The sequence below is a fragment of the Salvelinus alpinus genome, chromosome 7 (assembly GCF_045679555.1).
Source record: "Salvelinus alpinus chromosome 7, SLU_Salpinus.1, whole genome shotgun sequence".
NCBI classification, from domain to species: Eukaryota; Metazoa; Chordata; class Actinopteri; order Salmoniformes; family Salmonidae; genus Salvelinus; species Salvelinus alpinus.
Window position 1 is genome coordinate 12,181,196 of NC_092092.1, and position 23,107 is coordinate 12,204,302.

The 23,107-nt window shown below is 40.5% G+C and overlaps 2 protein-coding genes across 32 annotated transcripts in view; one reads left to right on the forward strand and one right to left on the reverse strand.

Moving 5' to 3' along the window:
• Positions 1-10,887, reverse strand: part of LOC139580464 (microtubule-actin cross-linking factor 1-like) — a 199,459-nt gene extending 188,572 nt beyond the window's left edge. For 8 of the 28 annotated variants that reach the window (XM_071409188.1, XM_071409187.1, XM_071409183.1 and 5 more), the window contains exons 1-4: positions 10,527-10,884; positions 10,074-10,108; positions 9,375-9,563; positions 4,533-4,746 (exon numbers count right to left, since the gene is read on the reverse strand). In XM_071409188.1, the coding sequence (XP_071265289.1) occupies positions 4,533-4,746; positions 9,375-9,563; positions 10,074-10,108; positions 10,527-10,707 (619 nt within the window). In that variant the 5' untranslated portion in view covers positions 10,708-10,884. Of the gene's footprint in view, positions 1-1,290; positions 1,452-4,532; positions 4,747-4,857; positions 4,971-5,055; positions 5,309-9,374; positions 9,564-10,073; positions 10,109-10,526 lie in introns of those variants that run through there. The other 20 variants (XM_071409162.1, XM_071409160.1, XM_071409166.1 and 17 more) reach the window with 9 other exon arrangements.
• Positions 10,888-11,349: 462 nt separating this feature from the next.
• znf451 (zinc finger protein 451) lies at positions 11,350-22,950 on the forward strand. 4 transcript variants are annotated; one of them, XM_071409192.1, is made up of 14 exons: positions 11,350-11,489; positions 12,074-12,133; positions 16,820-16,903; positions 17,410-17,523; positions 17,655-17,763; positions 17,959-18,109; positions 18,220-18,346; positions 18,896-19,055; positions 19,357-19,504; positions 19,741-21,251; positions 21,353-21,430; positions 21,835-21,909; positions 22,454-22,481; positions 22,684-22,950. In XM_071409192.1, the coding sequence occupies exons 2-13, from the start codon at positions 12,083-12,085 to the stop codon at positions 22,465-22,467; spliced, it is 2,622 nt and encodes an 873-aa protein (XP_071265293.1). In that variant the 5' UTR covers positions 11,350-11,489; positions 12,074-12,082; the 3' UTR covers positions 22,468-22,481; positions 22,684-22,950. The 4 variants fall into 4 exon arrangements, with proteins under 4 accessions (XP_071265293.1, XP_071265294.1, XP_071265291.1 ...); XM_071409193.1 differs by having other exon boundaries at positions 19,366-19,504; XM_071409190.1 differs by lacking the exon at positions 22,454-22,481.
• Positions 22,951-23,107: the final 157 nt, after the last annotated feature.

Genomic DNA, 23,107 nt, shown 5'->3' on the forward strand with positions numbered 1-23,107 from the left:
ATTCCAAATGATGCTACATCATATGATTCCATTAGGCACTAGTCAAGGACCATTAAGCCAGGTCACAGCTGACTGTTTGTTGCTGTCATAGCAACAGCTGAGAGAGAGAGAGAGAGAGAGAGAGAGAGAGAGAGAGAGAGAGAGAGAGAGAGAGAGAGAGAGAGAGAGAGAGAGAGAGAGAGAGATAGCGAGCGAGCGAGCAAACCCACATAAATATGCATTGTTAGTGACCACTGGTTAACAAGGAATCACAGTAACATACACAACTAACGCATTCACACGGATGACCTTTACTCATTCACTGATCGTTCAAATGGTGCAGATAATGTGGGGGAGATGGAAAATATAACGTGGAAAAACAATCACTGTAGGATACCTAGTCTATTCGAGTTTCACACTATAGGCCTGGTCAGAGATTATGGGTAGGGGGATGATGTCATCCAGCTAGTGGAGAATGCTTTGCTGTAGACAGGATATTGAAAATATAATGTCTTCTGCAGTTCCAGTACTTGACTTGGCCTCAAGTCCTCTCAGCCTGAATGTAATGCTTGATGGGCTGATGTAAGTTAATAGGCCTTCTGCATCTTTAGCTGATGGACCATGGTCCTCTCGTTGTTTTGGCCTACATCAATTACAATTTGCTCAATTGGTCAGACTAGAGTTAGAACAAAATAGGGGTCATCCACTCAACAATATTCAATCCTTCATAGATACAGTATGTTAAAGACGAGTAAATAACATCTCCTGCATTATATTGTATTCAAATAAATAAGCATCTCCATAATGAACAGGCCTCCCAAAATATAGCCTACAGTCATTTCGAGACTGCTTTTTTTTTTATGTGACAACAGTGACAGTAAAACGTTGAGACAGTAATCTTTCTTTAAATTGAGCAACCCCCCCCCCCCCCCCCCCCCCTCCAATCAATGCAACAGAAACAACATACATTCTAAATCATTCTAGGCCAATGTTGCACAAATCCAAGACAGTTTGGCTATTTACAAGTGGTAAACATAACCTTCATAATTATAATGCCAACTGTCAAGGCTGTAGACTACAAGTAAATAGCTTAAACTTTCATGTTTCCATTCACTCCGACCCGCTGTCCGACCCGCTGCAATCAAAGCTCATTGCTTGCAAAGCTCACACACTTGTTTAGGGCTGTCATTCGGCTGTAGGCTACCACGGGGCAATTTCCCCATACATGGCTATTTGATCAATATCAAATCATTGTAGGCCTACCAATTAACGCATATATTCTATCAGTATAGGCTAAAGTAATTAGCATACCTTTGTATTTTTCGAGGACATCCTCATAAGCTTGAAGGTATTCCTTTTCATCCGCGAGCATATAACCCGCCGGTGTCGCGTTGTAGTGAGCCATTACCGGGGATCCACCATAGAGCTCTACAGGCTGGACATTCACCAGACGCTGTGACGAGAATGTGTAGCCGAGTTGCGGGACACGATCCGGACTGAGGAGTGATCCGCGCTGTTGTTCCATGCAAGGAACCCCCCCCCCCCCCCCCCCCCTCCCCCCCGTCGTCGTCGATCAAACAACCAATAGGCGACTCGCCTCTCCGGTGTCATGAGAATCCCGGTTGTGTTCTGTGACAGTCTGGGAGGGAGGGAGAAAAGGGCTGCTGGACAAGAGAATACTAATGCACGCGGCTCCCCTCCTTGTACCAACATTCCAGCAATACCAGGAGGCTAATGCGACTGTTCATTACAAAATCAGTCATCATGAACTGCTGTGTTTAATAAGCATTAATAAGCACTGATACCATTCCAGTAATTTCAAGACAGTCCACAATGTTTTCATTTTCATTTAACATAAACTCTATCCAATTGTTTTACTTGTTTGGCATTGCCTATTACAGATATAGGATCTTAATTTGACCACTTTCTCAGAAGAGTCAAATAATTATGCTGCACAGGAAATGTCCTGCAACAACAGGGTGATCAAATTAAGATCATACACCTGTAGGCCTATTTTTAATCCAACATACATAATCCAATGATTATAAAAGGATGACAACTGTCATAATTCATAAATCAAGGCCTATATTATATTTGTTAAAAAATAGAGATGCTTCAAAATTATGTCTCTCTGATCAAAAAATGATTTGTGTTATACATATGATACACTAAGCTGGAATATTGCATATATTTTCCCATCTCTGTTGCATGAGTCTGCATGTAGCCCACATGCTACAGCAGGCAGAGGAGATGTTCTCACAGGTCCTAATATTAAAAGGGTTTCATTCTAGAGGAAATGCAGTCCAGAATGAACAGATGATGCTGATGATTATGCATTTCAACACAGTCCAGGCCCTATTCAACCAGATTATTTCCATAAAATACAGAGAATCAATAGGCCAATGCTTTCTAAGGAGAAGTGATCAAGACTGGTATGGACAAAAGTCACAGACATGAATAAGATTAACAAAAGGGGCGAAATCAGAGGGCAAGTATTTCACAGTATCAGACATCATTGGGAAAGGGTCAGATGCATCTAAATGTATGTAAATTGTAATGTATTTTGTCAGTAATGTCTTCTTCGTTATGTATCGGACCCAAGTAAGACGAGCTGTCACCATTGGCGTCGGCTAATGGGGATCCTATCAAATCAAATCCACCTGAACAATGACTACACCCTGCCATAAGAAAGATTCAGGACTGGTGAATTGAAGGGATAGATCAACCAAACTATATTAACCTAATTATTTTTTAACTAGTAAGTAATCCATGGATCCTGAGATTCAGGTAACAAAAATGATGGGTTTTAGGACTACTCACATCATGAACAAAACAATAAGGGCCCCTTTTAGAAACATCAAATAGCATTTCATACCAAGCAACACACTGAAGGTTGTACATGTGATAGGCAATAGCATATGTAGCCTTATAATAACATAATGTTGGTCGTATGATCATATCAGGCTGGATTATGATATGTTATTCAATGGATGGGTCTAATCCTGAATGCCGATTGGTTAAAACCGCATTCCAGCCAGTGTCTATAATCACATCAGGCTTAATTATGATATGATAGACTCCTGTTGCTCCATTTTTATCAAAGCCAAATATTCTGTTGAGGAATGTCATCAAGCAGGAAAAGGTGATATTTGGGCGAGACGGCACACCCTGCAGATATGCCCATATTCCCATTACCATTGCCAACCAAATACTTGCCTTTATAGTTATGGTTCTGATCATATGACTAACGATTAATTCCTGAATTGAAAAGTGCATAGGCCTATCACAGCCACTGAACTGAAATGATGGTCTGAGAACAGACTTTTTGCAAAAAAGAAACAAACAAAAAAACAATGCCTTTAGCAAGGTCGCCCCTGGAATGTATCATTACTCGGCCTACTCTCATTTGTTTCACAGACTGCATTTGCAGCATGCCACATGGTTCAAGTACTGTGAAATTCCCAGTTTATGGCATAGATGTTGATCAAATGATTCCTATCACAGTTTTGTTTTAATCATTAAAACGTGTTAATCAAATAAACATCATCAGACCAACATAAAAGTTGCACTCATAAAGGCCCTGCAGCTGATAAGCCCATGTATTAAAGGATTACAATAAATATTCAAATTCCGGTTCTAATAGTCTAATGCACAGCCTTATGCACAGGCAATGATGACTGCTCCTTGCACTTTCACCTAAAGAACTCAATCTCAACAGCCATTGGACGGTCAATAGAATAGAGGATTAATGTGAGCATTCCAACACAGCAAATAACGTACCTCGCCTACAGGTTTTGACATGGATTTATTAATTTGTGTTATAGACTATTCTTATGAGACAGAAGCTTAATTATAGGCTACAGAAGCCTACACACATGTATGGCTTTGTCTGAATTGGACATGTATCAGAAGTGACAGTGGCTGACTGCTTATATATGGGACTGTCCAGCAGCTGCCTCAGTCTATAATGTAATTGCCCATAGTTCATTTATAGGGAGAATAAATATAACCTGTAGCCTGTAGCCTACACATCAGAGTTGCTATGTGCCATATCTGATAGATGTGCAAAATCAATAGGCTTTGATGTTGTATTATCAGCAGCACATAAACGATCGCTTAGGGCCCCCCCACCCCCCTAAAAATCAGGGTCTCAATTTACTGTTGAGAGTTAGAATAGTAGACTAACAAGGTGCAGGTTCTAAATTTGGTTGTGGATCAGAAATGTTTCACTTGTTATGTCAGTCACTGACAGTCACTCAATTAGCCATGTCAGCTAACAATTTTTTATTGCAACATTGATTTTGTTTCTCTCTGCCTTCATAGCAAAATTAATAGAATTGCATGAAATTTGACATAAAATTGCATAAATGTCTCTTTCTGCCCCATGGCAAAATGTGTACAATTGCAGGAAATTCGCTTCAAAAGTATTTTATTATCCACTTTAGGGCCACTAAAATGTTTTGCCCGTGAGTAAGGGGGGGCAACCAAATCTCGCTTAGAGACCCCAAAAGGCTAGAGCCGGCCCTGACAATCAATTAAATATGGGCACTCACCTGCAATCCTGAGCACAGCTCTCTCTGCTGGATCCAAAACGGATCCTCCCTGAATTTGTCGCTTATGTCGCTCGTGTCTTGGTAGGTTCCAGGGTAAAGTGTCCCCCGGTGCCGGTGAGACTGACCCAGATTTAAGACTATAATCATCTTCGTCCGAGAAATCCGCCGATGAAGACATGGAACAGTGAAGGGAAGCGTTGCCAGAACCGGAGCTCTGTTGAAACAATAGAAATAAATTATCAATGTGTTGCTCGCTCCATCGTAACACAAATATGACAACACACATATGAGCACAGTCAGAAAGACACAATGTAAAATGTCTCACCATCGCTACTCCTACGGTTGCCTAAACTGATGTGCGTAATGTAAATGTACATTGCTCCAAAGAGGCACCGTAGTGTGAGCCACCAGCTCGCCTAGCAATGATCTCTGATTCAACAATAAAAAGCTAAAGCAGAAGCAGGCAGCTAGAATGAAAATCAATTGTATCTGGCTCCCCCGCCAGGCCAAAAATAAGACTTACCGCTGTATACATGGTATCAGTTGAATATATCGAAATCCTTTATCCACTTGCTGTAAACTCAGACAGCGGCTATGTTATTTTTAACCAGAACCACACCCTTCTAGCGATGCAATCTGCTCATTACATTATGCTTGTCTCCCCTTTGGGTTGAGAGCCCGAAATGATGTCAAATCCCCAGAGAGTGTGCACAGATTGGGCCAGGGAGAGTAGAACGCGATGCGAGAGCTGTAGCATGTCAACGCGTCACCATCCCAGGATACAGAAGAGGGCGGATGGAGACTGGAGGAGCCAGACGCTGTATTTCTGATTATTCAATCGGCAAGCTGTGGCCAATGACGCGGTCTTACAGCGCCATCCTGGGTGGATGCGTGTCTAGTGGTAACTGCGTAGTCTCCATGTTTACCGTCCAAAACCAATCAGAAATCCAGAGACTGGTCCATGAGCATCCTTTGTGATGCACAGTCGGGTTGTTGTTTTGCTGCCTGATGCGCATGTGCTCTGTGTGCCATTCATTAGAAATGTTGCTAGTTGACAATGAATGTGCAATTTTAGAGCACTGTCCTTATAATCTTTATGAAGTCCAAATAAAAATGTATGCATTCTGTTGGGATATTTATGATGTTCTTGTCTGTCTGTCTGTCTGTTTGTCTGTCTAGGCCGTCTCTCTGTGTCTAGGCTCTGTGATAGGGTAACTGAGCAAGTACATAACTAATACTTATCCACACCGTGTGATGACACATCGAGACAGGGTGTGGCTGCTCAAATAGCAATAGGTTATACAGTCACATGTTGAGTTCGATTGCACAATTATAGAACAGCTTTGCTGTTTAAGTCTAAACTACAGTAGGACATTAAAAGCCCAGTGCAGTCAACATTCTGTTTTTCCTGTGTTTTGTATCATATTGCACAACAGCTTATGAAACACACTGTAAAAGTGAGAAAACATTTGATCAGTGTTATTTCACTATAGTTGCTGGTTGAAAATACAGGACCTTCTAATCAGCAGGTTTGCATTGGTGTTACAGCTTTCCATGGTGACATCACCATGCAGTAAATTGGTTAATAGACCAATAACAAAGACTGTTCCGAACCTCTCTGCCAATAACAGCTAGTTTTCAGCTTCCCCCTCCCCACTCATACCACTCCCAGACAGTCCTATCAAAATTCTTGCATGAGAAATCGTTTTTTTGCTCAAAACAATTTTTGCCATTTTAATGAAAATGTATGACAGTAAAGTACTTAATTGTCACCCAGAAATGATTTGATATTGATATAAAAACGGCTACATTGGGCCTTTAACAATTAACTCTGGGTATATCACAGTCAATCACCAACATTTGTTTCCACATGGGTGTATCAACAAAGCATGCTCTTGCTCAATGGTGAAAGCAATCATGCTTGAAATGGTGCAAACAATGCATGATATGACCTAAATATAATGATCCATGAACTTTGTTTTTGAATTCCTTATATTTGAGTGATAGTAAATCATTGTTATACACTCCAAATTGCAACAGTAAAATATCTCATGAACCAAAATCACTTCCTAGTTTTAGACCACTGAGCCATGGTCAAATCATGCTGTAGCGAATTCAGGGAGTAGCCCTGACCGGGACTCGAACTGTGGTCCAACGACTGTGAAGCCAACACCTTAACTGTTAAAGGGATAGTTCACCCATATCACAAAATAACATATTGGTTTTCTTACTATGTAAACAGTGTATGGAGTAGGTATGACAGCAATCCATGCTTTGGTTTTATTTCCCTGGCAATGTTTCCAAATGCTAATGTTTTAGCATTTGTTGCACAAATCCCATTCAAGTCATAGGACCGATGTTAGCATTTTTCACGCATCTTGTCCAGACCATCTGAACGTATCTAAAATTAATTGTGAATCTTATCAAAGTCACTTATAGATGATTTGAACATGATGCGAGAAAAATGCTAATATCAGTCCCATCACTTGAATGCGATTTGTGGCACACTTGCTAAATGCTATATGAGATTTGTGCATTCAGAAACACTACCAACTAAACTAAAACAAAGCATGGACTGCTGTCATACATTGTCCATAGACTGCTTGCAGGGTAAAGAAAGCAATAGGGGTAGCCCCAACCAGGATTTGAACCTTGGTACAGCGACTGTTAAGCCACACCTTGGGCATGGCATAGGGAAATAAAAATTAAAAAATCAACTTCATAATCATAATCTCCAGCACCACCCCGACTGTGTTTTGTTATAAAAAAGATAGAGGAAGATAAGTGTTTCCAATGGCATCATCCCTGTGCATCGTTTGATTTTAACCAATTATGAGTAGGCATGGTCTAGTATTGCCTACTAATTGGTTTATGATGTCATTGGAAACATTTATCTTCTTCTATATTTTTTATAACAAAACATAGAAACGTGCAATTTTCACATATGTTGATGTTGGGGTGGTGCTGGATATGATGAATATGAAGCAGAACATGTTTCAAATTTCCCGTTAACAGTTTAGGTGTTGGCTTACCAGTCAATGGACCAGGGTTCACGCCGGGGCTACCCCTGAATTCGCTACATTGTGTCAGAAGTGGGATGGTGCCCTTGAGGCCAGGCGTGTACACGTGAGGGACTTTGTATAGTGAAGCGTCCAGACATACTTTCCCTGAAGGATGGGGGTAATGTATCGACCCTAACCCGACACCTAGCGACCTCATCAAGGTCGAACGTCTTAAAGGGATAGTTCACTCAAATTACAAAAGTACATACTCTGCCTGATGACAAGAGGTCTGACTCTGAAGGCCTACATTATCTTTATTGTGATCATAGCTTGAAAGTGACAAAAGAAACAAACCCCTACCACCTCAAACAAAGCATAAGAGAAACACTTGTTTTAATTGCCAGGGTCGCCCACCCCATACTTTGCCTTACGACTCAAACTGAATCATTCCACTTCTATCTATCTATCTATATCTATCTATCTATCTATCTATCTATCTATCTATCTATCTATCTATCTATCTATCTATCTATCATCTATCTATCTATCTATCATTCGCTACATTGCAGAGAAGAATCGAACGTCCGTGGGCGTGGTGTAGCGTTTGGCCGGAGCAAGGAGTTTGGGTAGACAGCCACCAGGAAACAGAATCTAACTCGATTTACTTTTTTATCCATTAGGCTACAAGTCAACAGCAATGAATATTGGTAATACTTCCTGCTACAAGGCCACAGCATCCAGCATTATGTCAGAAATAAGACAATAAAGACTGCATTCTCCATAGATTTTATGTTAGTTAGCCAAATATTTGCTTCATATTTTCTTGCCTGTGAATTTAAAAAGTCCCAAAGCAATTTAGAATTATTATTTTTTAAACTGTACATGGTAGGCTATTACTACCATCCATAATAAATTAAGAATCAAGATATTTCTTGAGCACTTGAGGGTACAAGAGAAAAGGATCCATCAGTAAATGTCCATGTTTACAGAAACCAAACATTATACATTTGGGACAAGTAACATTCAAATTGACATTGCTAATCTATTATAGGCCTATACTATTTTAAATTCTAGAGGTAATTGTAATGAATATTGGCCATTTGAAACAATGTAATCATAACACAAAGAGGTCTAGACATCTTAACGTCATGCATCTCAGTTGTAACTTGAGTCATGCATCTCAGTTGTAACTTGAGTCATGCATCTCAGTTGAAACTTGAGTCGTGCATCTCAGTTGTAACTTGAAAGTCCATACTGAGCAAGATTCATCCAGAATAAACAAAGAAAATGTAGACACACCCAAAAGCACACATGTACCAACATTTTGTCTACATCCTGCTCTTCACCCCAGTAGAGTTTGGCATATGGTGAGGCTTAAGGATTGTAGCCTACAATGGAGATGATTGTTAATCTAAAATATAGACAATAATTTGCTTGCATTATTATTATGGCATTGTACTAGTCAAATGTTTGCTTGGTGCGTGTATCAACATGCAAAATGACAACATGAGCAATATCAAGAAATTGCTGAACTTTCAAGGCTTCAACTTCAAATACCATCGCCAGGATGTAGTACGGAAGGTCAAACTATTGAAGGCTAACTGTTGCGTAAAAAACATCCAATAATTGCATCGATGTTAATAGGGATTACGCGCGCATTTTATGTTGGTTACTTTAATAATTGAATGACCCATATCATCGCTGTAGCATGTATTTGTTAATTGAAAAATAGAAAGTAAATCGGCCTACTGATAATTGACCAAGGCAGATTTAATTTATAATGGATACCCTAAATGACAATGACTGGCATTAGGCTATAATTACGCAAGAATATACCTACGGGTTTGCGTGTTGGGGTGACTTGTACTGAGTGATAGAAATCTGGAAGGACTCTTTTCTTCACTTTTCGTTTCCTCACAGTTGTGGACGAGTCACTCTGATGATCACTCTGGGGAATTTCGACAAGAGGCTTTTCCTCTGCCACTCGAGCGCGTGCCCTCCTGGCATGGCGCGGACTGTGCCTGAAACCCTGTAAAAACATGGCACATCATGTCCAAAAAGGAGAGAGAAAAATATGACGAAATTGTTTAATATGCTTGAGACATTTAACTAGTTGGATGATCAATGTATTATTATGGATAACACTGACAAATATTGTCATTAATGGATGGAACTTTGGTTTTGGATTGCTATAAACCTAATAAGTTAATTGTGTAATTAAGTAGTTTTTAATGTTCAATTTGTAATCGCCTATGTTGGCATATTTTGTCATTTTTCATTTAAATGTGGATTTTTTCCACAGAATAGTCAAGCTGCATAAAGTGCAGAATCACTCACATTATTTATTGATCACACATGCGCAATGCGCATAACACAGAGTCCTAACAATAGCGCACCAACACAACTCCCAAAAGTATACGGTAAAGTATAATAAAAGTAACACAGAGCAGCATATAGTTGTACTTCCTTCACAGTCTTGTATTTGAAAGAAAACATTGGCTAATTATTGACCTTGACCGAACTAAAAACGAATGATTACCTCTGATCGAAAATGATGCGTCCGGAGACCAGCTTCTAGGACAAATGAAAAGATGTTTAACTCACTCGGATACTTTCAAACACATCACATAAGCACATGGCTACATTTAGGGTATCGTAATGACATCATAGACTACCATTAGACAAATTAAGACTGTGAATAAAGTGGAAAATATATATTTGGACACTGATAGTAATAGATGATTTCATCATCAAGGCCATGCACATAGCAGTGAGTCTACACTAAACTGTAGCCAATGCTATGTTTATCTACTGAAAATAATGGCGATTCAAGTGTGTCAAGTAGCTTAAAATAGCACAGGATACACTTTAGGCTATATCCTATTTAACAGGTAATCGTGTGAAAATGCTTGAACATATTGCAGACATGCCACGCATTTGGTTTGGTGGATTAGCCGCACTGCTTGAAGATGCTGACGACGCCTCTACTCACCGCGACTCCTTGAGCGCCCTGAAAGCACAGATTTTATGGGATGTTTCCCGTTACGAAGCCTCCGATGCCAGCAACAGAAAAAAAGAATTGTTGCAATAGTTCCAAGCAATAGCAGCAATAATAGCAAAACAACTTGAATACTATATGGTCTCAATAAGACCAAAAACGCTGCAGCAATCATTATAAAACGCGATGTAGGGCAGCGCCTCCTGCGCACAGACAACCGGCTCTGGGCTTGCTGTCCTATATACTGAAAGCGAAGGTAATATTATTGACAGGATATAGTGAACGTCTCATTGCAGCCCGAAACATAGGCTAGACTACAGACTATCCTCCAGTTCTATTGATTTCAATAATGTAAGGCAACAACCCATGACTCAGCAGAATAGCTTTTTTTTTTTAACTCATGCAAGGGGAGTGAGCATCAGCATCTGAGCTCGGCACAGCAAAGATGCTGCATATGGCCTGAGTATCACGATCAGTCTCTATCATCAACCTGGTCTCTGATATATGATAAATTAAAATAGTGTAGTATTAAATATGCTAGGCTATTTATAGGCTAAGGCTAAACTATAATAACACAGGCCTAATTGTCATGAAATGACTCTGCTTAATAGAGAATTGTTAGTAGGACCATGCCAAGCTAGGCTCAAACGTCGAGGAAACGTTTTTGACATAACAAGTATGTCAAAATTAAGCTTTATCGGTTTCCTGGATTAAAGGCAAATGCGTCTGATAGACCACCTGACTCCAAAGTAAAATGTGATTTTTTTCCCCCAGAAAAATAATTGCCTTTATAATTCATGAATTAATTAATGTCGACATGACAATTTTATGTTTCCCCCCAATGCGACAGCAGCACTGCGAAACTATGTGGCTTCGCCGTGCGCTTTTCCTTAGAACTCCAAATCCCAGCAACACCCGCAGAAAATCAACATCCCTTTTGCACGAAAACGTTTCTTGGTGAGTGTCCGTTCGTGCTTATTATTTTCATAATTTACTTTATCGACATTAATCTAGTTATCAAGCTACTTGGGTGGCCAAATTGTTGTACCTAATAAATACGTTTATAATGTCTGCAAAGTATAGACTGCTTGTTGTGCATGGTGACCTGCTAACTATCGTTAGCTAGCTAACGAGCTAGCTAGACCAAGGAAGCTGCCTCGTTCTTGTGTTTTCTTTCCCGACAATGTTTCAACTAGTTTAGCTAGCTAACTAATCAGCAAAAGTGTTGAATTGGAGCAGTTATTCATACTAGTGCTAGCAGGGGTTATAGCTAGCTAGCTAGTGTTGAACCCACGTGATGGCAAATTGGAGAACGCTTGCATGAAAACAAACAATTTGTGACATTGTAATTGTAGTTAGCTATCATTGTTTTAGATTTTTAGCTATTATCATTGTAACAATGTACTTATTGGTCATCATAACCCTGCCAGACATACTGACAGCTGGATGAGGATAATGATGTTGACAAAGTTTAGTTGATTAACAGTGGGATTCGATTTGGATGAGTTGTCTGTTTTATTATGTCGTTTTTTTTACTCCAGATAAAATCAATGTCCTCCCCGTCTGGAGTAGAAGATGAAGATGAGGTTGAGTTTGTGTCAGTAAGTGATTTGTCATTTGCAGAAACAAAGGTGCAAAGGTTTCTCTACTATGTTGTCATTGCGTCGTTCCATGTAATTTCAGCAAGCCATGACACCCACCATCATCATATATTGTTCTGAAATCGTTTCTGTAGTTAGAAACAGATAAGATTAGCTAGCATTCCTGCAACATTCTTTTGTTGAAATATAATCTCTGAGAAATTAAGTTTATTGATTGCACGCAAATTGGCCATTTTTAATATATAGGATTCATATAATATTTAATACATATAGTACCTAAAATCTGATTTGGACCAAATGTTTTTTTTTCTAACAATGAGTAAGACCCCCACGCCAGTCCCAACCCAGTGCTTTCAGAAAGTATTCACACCCCTTGACTTTTTACACATTTTGTTGTTTCAGCTGGAATTTAAAAACCTTTTAGATGTAAAGTCCCCTGTTTAGGCGACTTGCATGGTTCTGGTACTGGTTCTGACCAACATTTTCACTCATAAATCAATCTGTGGACACCGTAGATCGAAATGGCTTGCATTTAGATGTAGGCCTGATTCTCATGGACACAGGAGAATGTCTCTTCTGCCTGTATGAAATCTGACACCACATTAAGCTGGAATGTCCCTCCTTCCATTTCATTCGCTCTTCCGACTGTCCATCAAGCCCTGGCTGAACCCATGTCACAGCCACTAACAACGCATATGCCTGGAATCCTTACATCATAGCAGCAGGATAGTGGTTTTGTCGCCGTAGCACATTCCGAGATAGATTCATAGATTTTACACAAAAAACACTTTCTGTTTATCATTGACAGAGAGACGTTCACAGCGGTTGGGGCAAACATTTTGATCAAGAGATCTTCAGAAAATATGAACCTTTTCTCTAACGCTAAATATACAATTATGTATTTTACAGTTGGAAGGAAGGTGAAATCTTATAGTTAATCATTTTATAAATGTATTCTACTATATTTAGACAAAATGTAATTTCAACATTCATACAGTTTTGGGTAAAAAGGAAATGCATAATATAAAATATTTCATATTTTTATCATTTTTGTACTGTGTACTTGAGCTTGTGTTCTCAAAAGTCACTACACCTCAGCAATTTATAACAATTTTTACCAGAAAGGTGTTTATGGCCCTCCCATGATAAAGTTACTTTTGGGAATTACATCGATTACATTTACTTACATTTAAGATGTTAAAATCGATTCAATTTAGAATTTTTGTCATGGCCTACACACTACCCCATAATGTCAAAAAACATTATTCCACTTTGACATTTTTACAAATTAATAAAAAATGAAAAGCTGGAATGTCTTGAGTCAATAAGTATTCAACCCCTTTGTTATGGCATGTCTACAGTACATAAGTTCAGGAGTAAACATTTGCTAAACAAGTTGCATGGACTCACTCTGTGCAATAATAGTATTTCACATGTGTTTTTAAAATAAATACCTAATCTCTGCACCCCATACATACAATTATAGTGCCTTCGGAAAGTATTCAGACCCTTTGCCTTTTTCCACATTTTGTTACGTTACAGCCTTATTCTAAAATTGATGAAATAAATGTTTTTCCTCAGCAATCTACACACACTACCCTATAATGACAAAGCAAAAACAGAAATACCTTATTTACATAAGTATTCAGACCCTTTGCTATGAGACTCGACATTGAGCTCCGGTGCATCCAGTTTCCATTGATCCATTTCTACAACTTGATTTGAGTCAACCTGTGGTAAATTCAATGGACATGGTTTGGAAAGGACAAGAATCCGATGGTCACTCTGACAGAGCTCTAGAATTCCTCTGTGGAGATGGGAGAAACTTCCAGAAGGACAACCATCTCTGCAGCACTCCACCAATCAGGCCTTTATGGTAGAGTGGCCAGGCGGAAGCCACTCCTTAGTTGAAGACATATGACAGCCCGCTTGGAGTTTGCCAAACGGCACCTAAGGACTCTGGTCTGATGAAACCAAGATTGAACTCTGGCCTGAATGCCAAGCGTCACATCTGGAGGAAAACTGGCACCATCCCTACGGTGAAGCATGGTGGTGGCAGCATCATGCTTTGGGGATGTTTCTCAGCGGCAGGGACTGAAAACTAGTCAGGATCGAGGGAAAGATGAACGGAGCAAAGTACAGAGAGCTCCTTGATGAAATCCTGCTCCAGAGCACTCGGGACCTCAGACTGGGGTGAAGGTTCACCTTCCAACAGGACAATGACCCTAAGCACACAGCCAAGGTAATGCAAGAGTGGCTTTGGGACTGTCTCTGAATGTCCTTGAGCTGCCCAGCCAGAGCCCAGGCTTGGAACGCGATTGGACATCTCTGGAGAGACCTGAAAATAACTCTACAGCAATTCTCCCCCTCCAACCTGAAAGAGCTTGAGAGGATCTGCAGAGAAGAATGGGAGAAACTCCGCAAAACAGGTGTGCCAAGCTTGTAGCGTCATACTTTAGACTCGAGGCTGCAATTGCTGCCACAGGTGCTTCAACAAAGTACTGAGTAAAGGGTCTGAACTTATGTAAATGTGATATTTCAGTTTTTATTTTTAATAAATTAGCAAATGTTCAAAAAAACTGTTTTTGCTTTGTCATTATGGGGTATTGTGTGTAGATTGTTTTTCCCCCTCAATTTAATCAATGTTAGAATAAGGCTGTAACGTAACAAAATATGTACAAAGTCAAGGGGTCTGAATACTTTCCGAAGGCACTGTATGTGTAAGGTCCTTCAGTTGAGCAGTGAATTTCATACACACATTCAACCACAAAAAAACAGGGAGGTTTTCCAATGCCTTGCAAAGAAGGGCACCTATTGGTAAATGGGTAGAAATATATATCCCTTTGAGCATGGTGAATGTATTAATTGCACTTTGGATGGTGTGTTGATTCACCCAGTCACTACAAAGATACAGGCATACTTCCTAACTCTTGCCGGAGAGGAAGGAAACCGCTCAGGGATTTCACTACTAGGCCAATGGTGACTTTAAAACAGTTACAGAGTTTAATGGCTGTTATAGGAGAACTGAGGATGGCTCAACAACTTTGTAATTACTCTGCAATACTAACCTAATTGACAGAGTGAAACAAAGGAAGCCTGTACAAAATGAAAATATTCTCCATATTTTCAAACATAGTGGTTGCTGCATCATGTTATGGGTATGCTTGTAATCGTTATAGATTGGGGAGTTTTTCAGGATAAAAAATAAACGGAATGGAGCTAAGCACAGTCAAAATCCTACAGGAAAACATGGTTGTCTGCTTTCCACCAGACACTGGGAGATGAATTTGCTTTTTCAGCAGGACAATAACCTAAAACACAAGACCAAATCTACACTGGAGTTGCTTACCAGGAAGATAGTGATTGAAGAATTTTGAAAATAATAATGGGCAAATGTTGCACAATCCAGGTGCACAAAGCTCTTAGACTTACACAGCTGTAATCACTGCCAAAGGTGATTCTAACAGTTATTGATACTTATCTAATCAATATATATTTGTTTTATTTTTCATAAATGTTTAACAAATGTTGGAATTTTTGTTCCACTTTGACATTAGAGTATTGTGTTTTAGATCGTTTACAAAAAAATGACAAATCCATTTTAGTCCCACTTCGTAACAACAAAATGTGGAAAAAGTCAAGGGGTGTGAATACTATTTGAAGTCACTGTACAGTATCAGTTCTTTATCTGACAAGTCGTATAGAGCTGCGGCTCGGAGTATTGTTTCTTCATCCTATGTAATGTATTCTCAGTAAAAAAAATCCTGTGCAGAGAAATTAGTAGTTGAAGTCGTTCAGTTTAGGTCCCAATCTATATCCTGATATAGATGATGCTGTTCCTGCTATTAGGTGATAATTCTTTTTTTTAACCCCCCTCCCACCCTCAATGTTAAAGGGATAGTTCACCCATATTACAAAATGACATTGGTTGACAGGACACGACAGTTCACCTGACACAAGACTGAATCGAAAAATTACACTGTTGATTTTATGTGCATTTGACATTAACTGTACTTTTTGCCGATAGCCGTGTTCCGTGGCGAATTTTCTTTCCAATAGGCAAACAGGCACATTCTGTTCAGAACAACCCAGGGTATGACGCCATGTCATCTAGTAAATGTACATCAAACATAGTATCATAAACGTTGACACTGTATATGACATGAGTTTTATATGGAAATGTAAAGTGCACATTTGGAGTCACAGGTGTTTGGCTTGCTTGTATGACATCAAAGTGGTATTTATTATAATCCTCAGTCTCATCTTTCAAAATGCACTGAGGCCTTTTAATTTACAGCATTTTCCTCACTCAGACAAGCAAAAATGGAGGAGGGATGGGGGCAACTTCTTGTCGCATATGAAGCGCAGAGCCTTAGCTCTGACGTAATTTATAGCATGTTACTCTACAGCAACTGTGTTCCAATTTAGGCGCTTATCAGTTTCCAAATCTGCCATTTTCAACCTTTATAGGGGTACAAGTGTAAAGGGCTACACATTTTCATCCTATGCATTAGTTTAATTGAAATTGACCCAAACTTGGATGTTTGAGTCAGATTAGGTCATCTACTACAGTTCCCATATTGTTAAACAACTGTTCCATATTCTTCTACAAAAATCAGACAGTGTCTAAGTGAGTCAACAGTTTATTTCAGACAGTGTCTCATCCATTTAACTATTTTGTTTCAGGAGGCTCCACTCAGACCTGTACTGGAGTGTATTGATTTACTGAGTGAGGGCGAAGACGATGACAGTTTACCCATGGCAGAGACAGTGAGTGTGTCAAGTGAAAGATAATAAATTAAATCCAAACTGTAATGACATATGGAAAGGTTGGTGGAAGACCAGTTAAAAAAGTAACAGCCCGGGTTCGATCCCAGGCTGTGTCACAGCTGGCCGTTAGGGCAGGGTTTGGCCAGCTGGGATTTCCTTGTCCCTTCGCACTCTAGCGACTCCTTGTGGCGGGCCGGGCGCTTGCAAGCCAACTTCGGTCGCCAGCTGAACGGTGTTTCCCCCGACACATTGATGTAGCTGGCTTCCGTGTTAAGCGAGCAGTGTGTCAAGAAGCAGTGTGGCTTGGCAGGGTTGTGTTTCAGAGGACGCATGGCTCTCGACCTTCGCCTCTCCCGAGTCCGTAGTGGAGTTACAGCGATAAGCCAAGACTGTAACAACCAATTGGATATCACGAAAATGGGGGAAAAGTACAACAAAAATTAAATGTAAAATGTTATTGTTATGTAAGTAGTATATAATGTTCACCTTTATTTTTTATTGTGAAGATTGAAGATGAGATTGAGCGACAGAAGGCTCAGGTCACCTCCACTTTGGACAGACTGGCTCAGCAAGTCGCTGTGGAGAAAAAGGAAAGAGCAGAGAAGTGTAAAGCCTTCAAGGTAAGGACACTTCAAGCTGGTATGATAATCATATTAACCATTTGAAGCTTGTTCTGCACTTGTCTTTTGTGGGTGCTATTGTCTCTGCACAGTTATTCATATTGGTCCGGTCTCTGCTCACATTATTTCAGGAGAAGCAAATCTCACAAAAGGCTCATGGGCGGCAGGAACTGGCATTTAGTCCCAATGGACATGCATATGATGCCAAGCGCTGTGTGGACATGTGGTTAAAGATGCCAGGTAATGTCTCTTTTGTACTAGAGTTCTGGACCCATATTCATAAAATGTCTCAGCGTAGGAATGCTGATCTAGGATCTAAAGTGATCAGCATACTTACTTCGAGAAGTTTAATGAACGGCCCCAACTAGCACACACAAAGTTTAACTTCATTTGTTAGAAAAGCAGCATCTCAGTCTTACCATTGTCTGTTCTCAGGTGTGAAACCTGGTATCATCAATACTGGAGCTACCTGGAGACGCAGACAGGTCCCCTTTCCTACCACTAGCTCATCTACACATACCTGTCCAGTGATCAACTGTGGTCGGGTTTACGACAACGTGCCTCTCCTGGAAGGTCACTTGAAAAGGTTAGATAATATGAGATTTATATTTCTGTAACAATTATACATAATAAACAACCAACTTTTATTTTAGCCATGAGTTGCCTTGAGAAATACTTTTTTCTTTGTGTTTGCAGGTTTGACCACTCTCCATGTGATCCGACCATCTACCTGAAAGGAAGCCCAACTGAGCTGTTTGCTTGCGTTGCCTGTGGTCTGCATTTTGAAACCAAAGAGGCTTGGAGGGTGCATCAGCAGTCAATGGTTGGTTGTGCATGTAAAATCAACCGCTGTTAGAAGATGACAGCACTTTCAATTGTGTTCAGTCACATCATTCAAATGTGCTCTATGCAAGAATTCTACCTGTCAATATTCCTAACGTAAAGGAATCAAGTACCATGAGGGGGAAAAGGACACTTCTGAATGCCGTTTCAAACTATAAAGTAGCTTTTTACCTGCAAGTAGTCCGTCCGGCCGACCACCTTCACACAGTAGTGTCTTCCTGTTTTAAAATTGGAGGTTGAAAACATAAACAATGTAACACTACTTCACATTCCTGCAACAGCTTTTGTTATTGGATGGAGGAACTGGATGTCCATCTCTACCAAAGCAGTAGAGAGCAGCATTTAGCTGTGATATACACTTGGTGGCACTAAATACCAATGAGGAAGATCAATTACTATTATGTCTCTTAAGATTATTAAAGTATTCATTTAATATTTTTTTATTCTTGTTTAAGTTTTCAACCACAGATATTGCACACACATTTCAATCCATCCCCACATTGTGTGGGGAAATTGTTATTTTGTTTAGCTGTCCTCTTCGCCCAATGAAGACCATGACCACAGTCAGACCTGCCAGTCCATCGTCTGCTTCGCCTGCCCTGTCTGCTACTTCCTGTTCTACACAAGGGACGAGTGCCTCCATCACATGTCGGCCAAAAACCACTTCTCTCAGTCCATCATCATGAGTGGTAAGCCTTAACTGCCTCTCCCACTCTGAGTATCATCAATCATGTAAACAAGGATATGAATCTGCATCAACACTAAATATTCCGCTCAGGAAAATTGGATTTAGGCGGAAAGAGCAAAGATAAGCGGCATATGGACTCTCTTTATGCTGTTAGTGGCATTACTAGTTATCTGCATGTAGAGCAAATGGGTTGTGCGAATGAATAGTGCTTGGACAGGATAACATAACCAATACACTGCTATTAGTTTGTATGCTCTATTGAAACATGTAACCAGCTATTTTGTTCTCTTTCTGAACAAAATAAACTACAGGGACAGCATTGCCAGTTCCCATCCCACGATATGCGAAGAATCGTCTTACTGCTTTATGTAAGGCGGTTATATTCAGCGTGAGATGTACAACATGCCGAAAGGGGCTTACCTCACACATGGAAGCACAGGCCCACTTCAAGTAAGTTTATATCTGTTTGTGTAGTTTTGAATTCTGTATGGCGTTAGTGTACATGCAATTACATGGTTGTTACATAGGCAGGTATAATTACAGTGTAGGTACATATTGTTCATACACAGTTTGTCTGTGTATTAGAAAATAAATCAATTACAGAAATACATAGTCAACATCTCACTTCCTTCATATGGATAAATCATCTTATTTGTCATTTTGTTCATGTTATTCTTCTCCCTCAGTGTGCAGTGCAGAGAGGGCAGTGCCAGGGCTGAGGCAGAGAAAACAGTGGTGCAGGTTATGAAACAACTGCAAGTGCTGGGCCAGTGCTCTGTGTGTTGCAAACTGTTCCTCACCCAAGGTCAAGTTGACAGGCACAAAGAATTGAGTCAGCACATTACTGAAGTCAACAGCACCATGGAAAGGGCGATTCTGCACTACAGCAATTTCTATGAAATCCAACACGCCAAGAGGGCTGCGGTTGCCCCATCACAGAAGAGGGACAAGGAGAGGGGTGATTCTGTTGGATCCCCAGCCAAGCGCCAGAGACGCGGGGGAACTTTGAATGGCAGTGCTGGGCCCTCAACGAGTGTCTCGATAGTGGCATGGTTCTGTGAATGTGGCCAGCGCTTTTCAGAGGAGGCCATGGCTAGCAAGCACCTTTTAGCTGCCAATCAGATATTCCATCAATGTGGTGTGTGTGGAAAGCATATGGGTGAGTCGTCCATCACTCGCCTGCACATGAGCCGCTTTCACGGCGGCGCCCACCTCTCAAACTTCCTATTCCACTGCCGGCTGTGCAAGGTGGACATGCCACGTCACGAGGACATCCTGTTGCATGTGTCAGAGACCCACAGTGGACATACTTACTTCAGGGAAAGAGAGGTATCAGACGAGGAGCCTGCTCCCATCTCCTATTCCAAACCCTCCACCAGTGGCAGACCCAGCGCTCCCACTGAGCCCAGGGCTAGAACTACAACTCCCACACGTCTCCCCAAACAGGACGAGAGGTGGCTGTGCAGAATGTGTGAGGACATCTTTGACTCGGAGCGAGCCGTGCACAAGCACTGCAGAGATGTGAGAAACCACAGTTTCCAGAGGTTTGCCTGTGGCCACTGCCCACAGAAGTTCTTCAAGGAGGACACATTACGCAGGCACTGTGTGAACGAGCACAGCAACCAAATAGTGACACGCTACTTCTGCGGGCTCTGTGACAGCATGCAGTATGACACTGAGGGGGAGTTCCAGGAACACTATAGAAGCCTGCACAGTAAGGACTACTACCTCATGGATGTGCCTGAGGTTGATAGACCCACTGAGGCCGAAAACTACAACTCCAGTCAACTGGCAACAACCAGTGAATGTCTGTGTCCATGCATGTCGTTAGAAAAGGCCAAAGACGAAAGGAAGGCTACTTTCACACGATGCATGAAGCGGCTGTCCAGTGAAGACAAATGCAGCTTTGTATGTGCACCATGCGACATCAAGGTAGCCTCCTTTGCTCAGATTAAGACTCATGTCCACTCTCAACACGACGCCTTGGGGCTAGAGAAGACCTTTGACGTGGTGTGTGGATCCTGTCAGGAGAGTCATAACGACGTGCCCAGTTTCCATAACCACTACCACTCCCAGCACTGCTTTCTGGAGCCTTGCTCCAGCTCTAGAGATGGAGGTGAGAGTCGTACGGAGAAGGCAGCAGCTTCCTCCGCTGTTAAGACACTGCCTGCAGTGGAGATTAAACCGGAAGTGAATGGCAAGTCTGCTTTGAGTTTGGAACGTGTTCCGTGATTCATTTCCACTGCACTGACCTTCCTGGTCTTAGAAAACTGATTTGATTCATAATTTATTTTATAGTGGAGGAGTTGGAAGATATGAAACATGCCATCGCTGTGAACTTGGATGAGGTCAGAGATGACACTGAACCCCATGGAGGTGATTATGTTTGCTGATCTGTTCAGTGATTTGGTGAATGACATCGACCGTAGACATTACATAGCTGCAGCTAGCCTAGCGGTTAAGAGCGTTGAGCCAGTAACCGAAAGTTCGCTGGTTTGAATACCTGAGCCGACTAGCTGAAAAATCTGTTGATGTACCCTTGAGCAACTTAACCCTAATTGCTCCTTTATGTCGCTCTGGATAAGAGCGTCTGCTAAATGACTCAAATGTAAAAGAGCTATAGGAGGTTTCTTGTATTTTGGTCTGTTCAGTGATTTGGTGAATGACATCTACCATAGATATTAAACAGCTATAGAAGGTTTCTTAGAAATGTTTCCTAAAGTGCTGTTTTTTTCCCAACTGAGATTCTCTTTTTGTTGTCCATTTCCATTGTGTTTCAGATGAATCTGAGGAAATGAAGCGCGCCTTGGCTTTAAGTGCAGAAGAAGCAAGAGAGCCAACTGACTTTGATATTGGTGTGTAACACCTTTACTTATCTTTGTTTTTTTGAGGACCTTTTCAGTAGTTACATTTTAGTTTACACGTTAGAGTTGGGAGATTTTTAGGTTAGACGTCTTCTACGATATGCTAATCCAAATATCACGATATCCTGTAATTGTTTTGCGTCGGTAAGGACTAAGTAATTTCAGACTGTGCGATTTTTGTGCCTTTTTTATAGTATTAGTCACATTCTCATTAAATAATCTTTGTGTGGCAAAGAAATAAGACTTAGTTCATTAATTTAGACTTCATTTTCAACATATTGATAGAACCTAACTGGTAAAACTGCACAGTTTTGATTTGTAAAGTTCAAATACGGTATAGTCTTTGCACATCACAATATATCGTCTTGCACTTCACGATATTCGATTTAATCATATATCAGCCAATCCCTGTTGCATATTGCCTTATTTGAATGGCCAGAAAGGTTCTGAAGAGTTTTGAAGCGGTTGCCCAATCTGGTCATGTAGATGTAGCATAATAAAAACAAGATGATACCTCTCTTCTTTTTTTAACCAGCGTTACATGCTTGAAGAATAACCTTAGTGTGAGTATGTCTAATCAAATCATAGTGACGTTTAATGCACACTGGGATATTCAGATAGTTGGTGTAGAGGACAGCATGAACACTTTTTGGATGGTTTTGAGATGGTAGTCTCTTGTGTTTTTGTGACAGTTATATTTCTTATTTAAGTTGACATTATTTGATTTTTTCCCCCCTGTTGTGCCCCCCCAATTTATCTTCACAGAGATGGAGGAAGCTCTCAAAAGAAGCCTTCTTGAATACTGATCAGCAAATGTTACCTTCTGGTAGCCTGTCATTTATTGAGATGTATGGCACGTGTAACATATCAGCTACTTTCAAAATCGTTACACTTTACGACACCCTTATACCTATGTGATTACACAGTAATAACTGTAGTAACATATGAACTGTAAAGATTATGTTGAGGCATACCGTGTATGCATCTTTATCACATGTTCAGACCTCTTTTTAAATAAAGATGTTAAGTGTTTTCCTTGTCTCTTTCTTTGAACTTTTAACATCATTGGATGTCTGGCTATTGTCAACAAGTAAATTAGATTAGGTCGTCGTTTTTTATTTATATATATTTTTTTTTTTACCTTTATTTAACTAGGCAAGATTAGGTCGTTCTACTGGCTGCAGTGCAG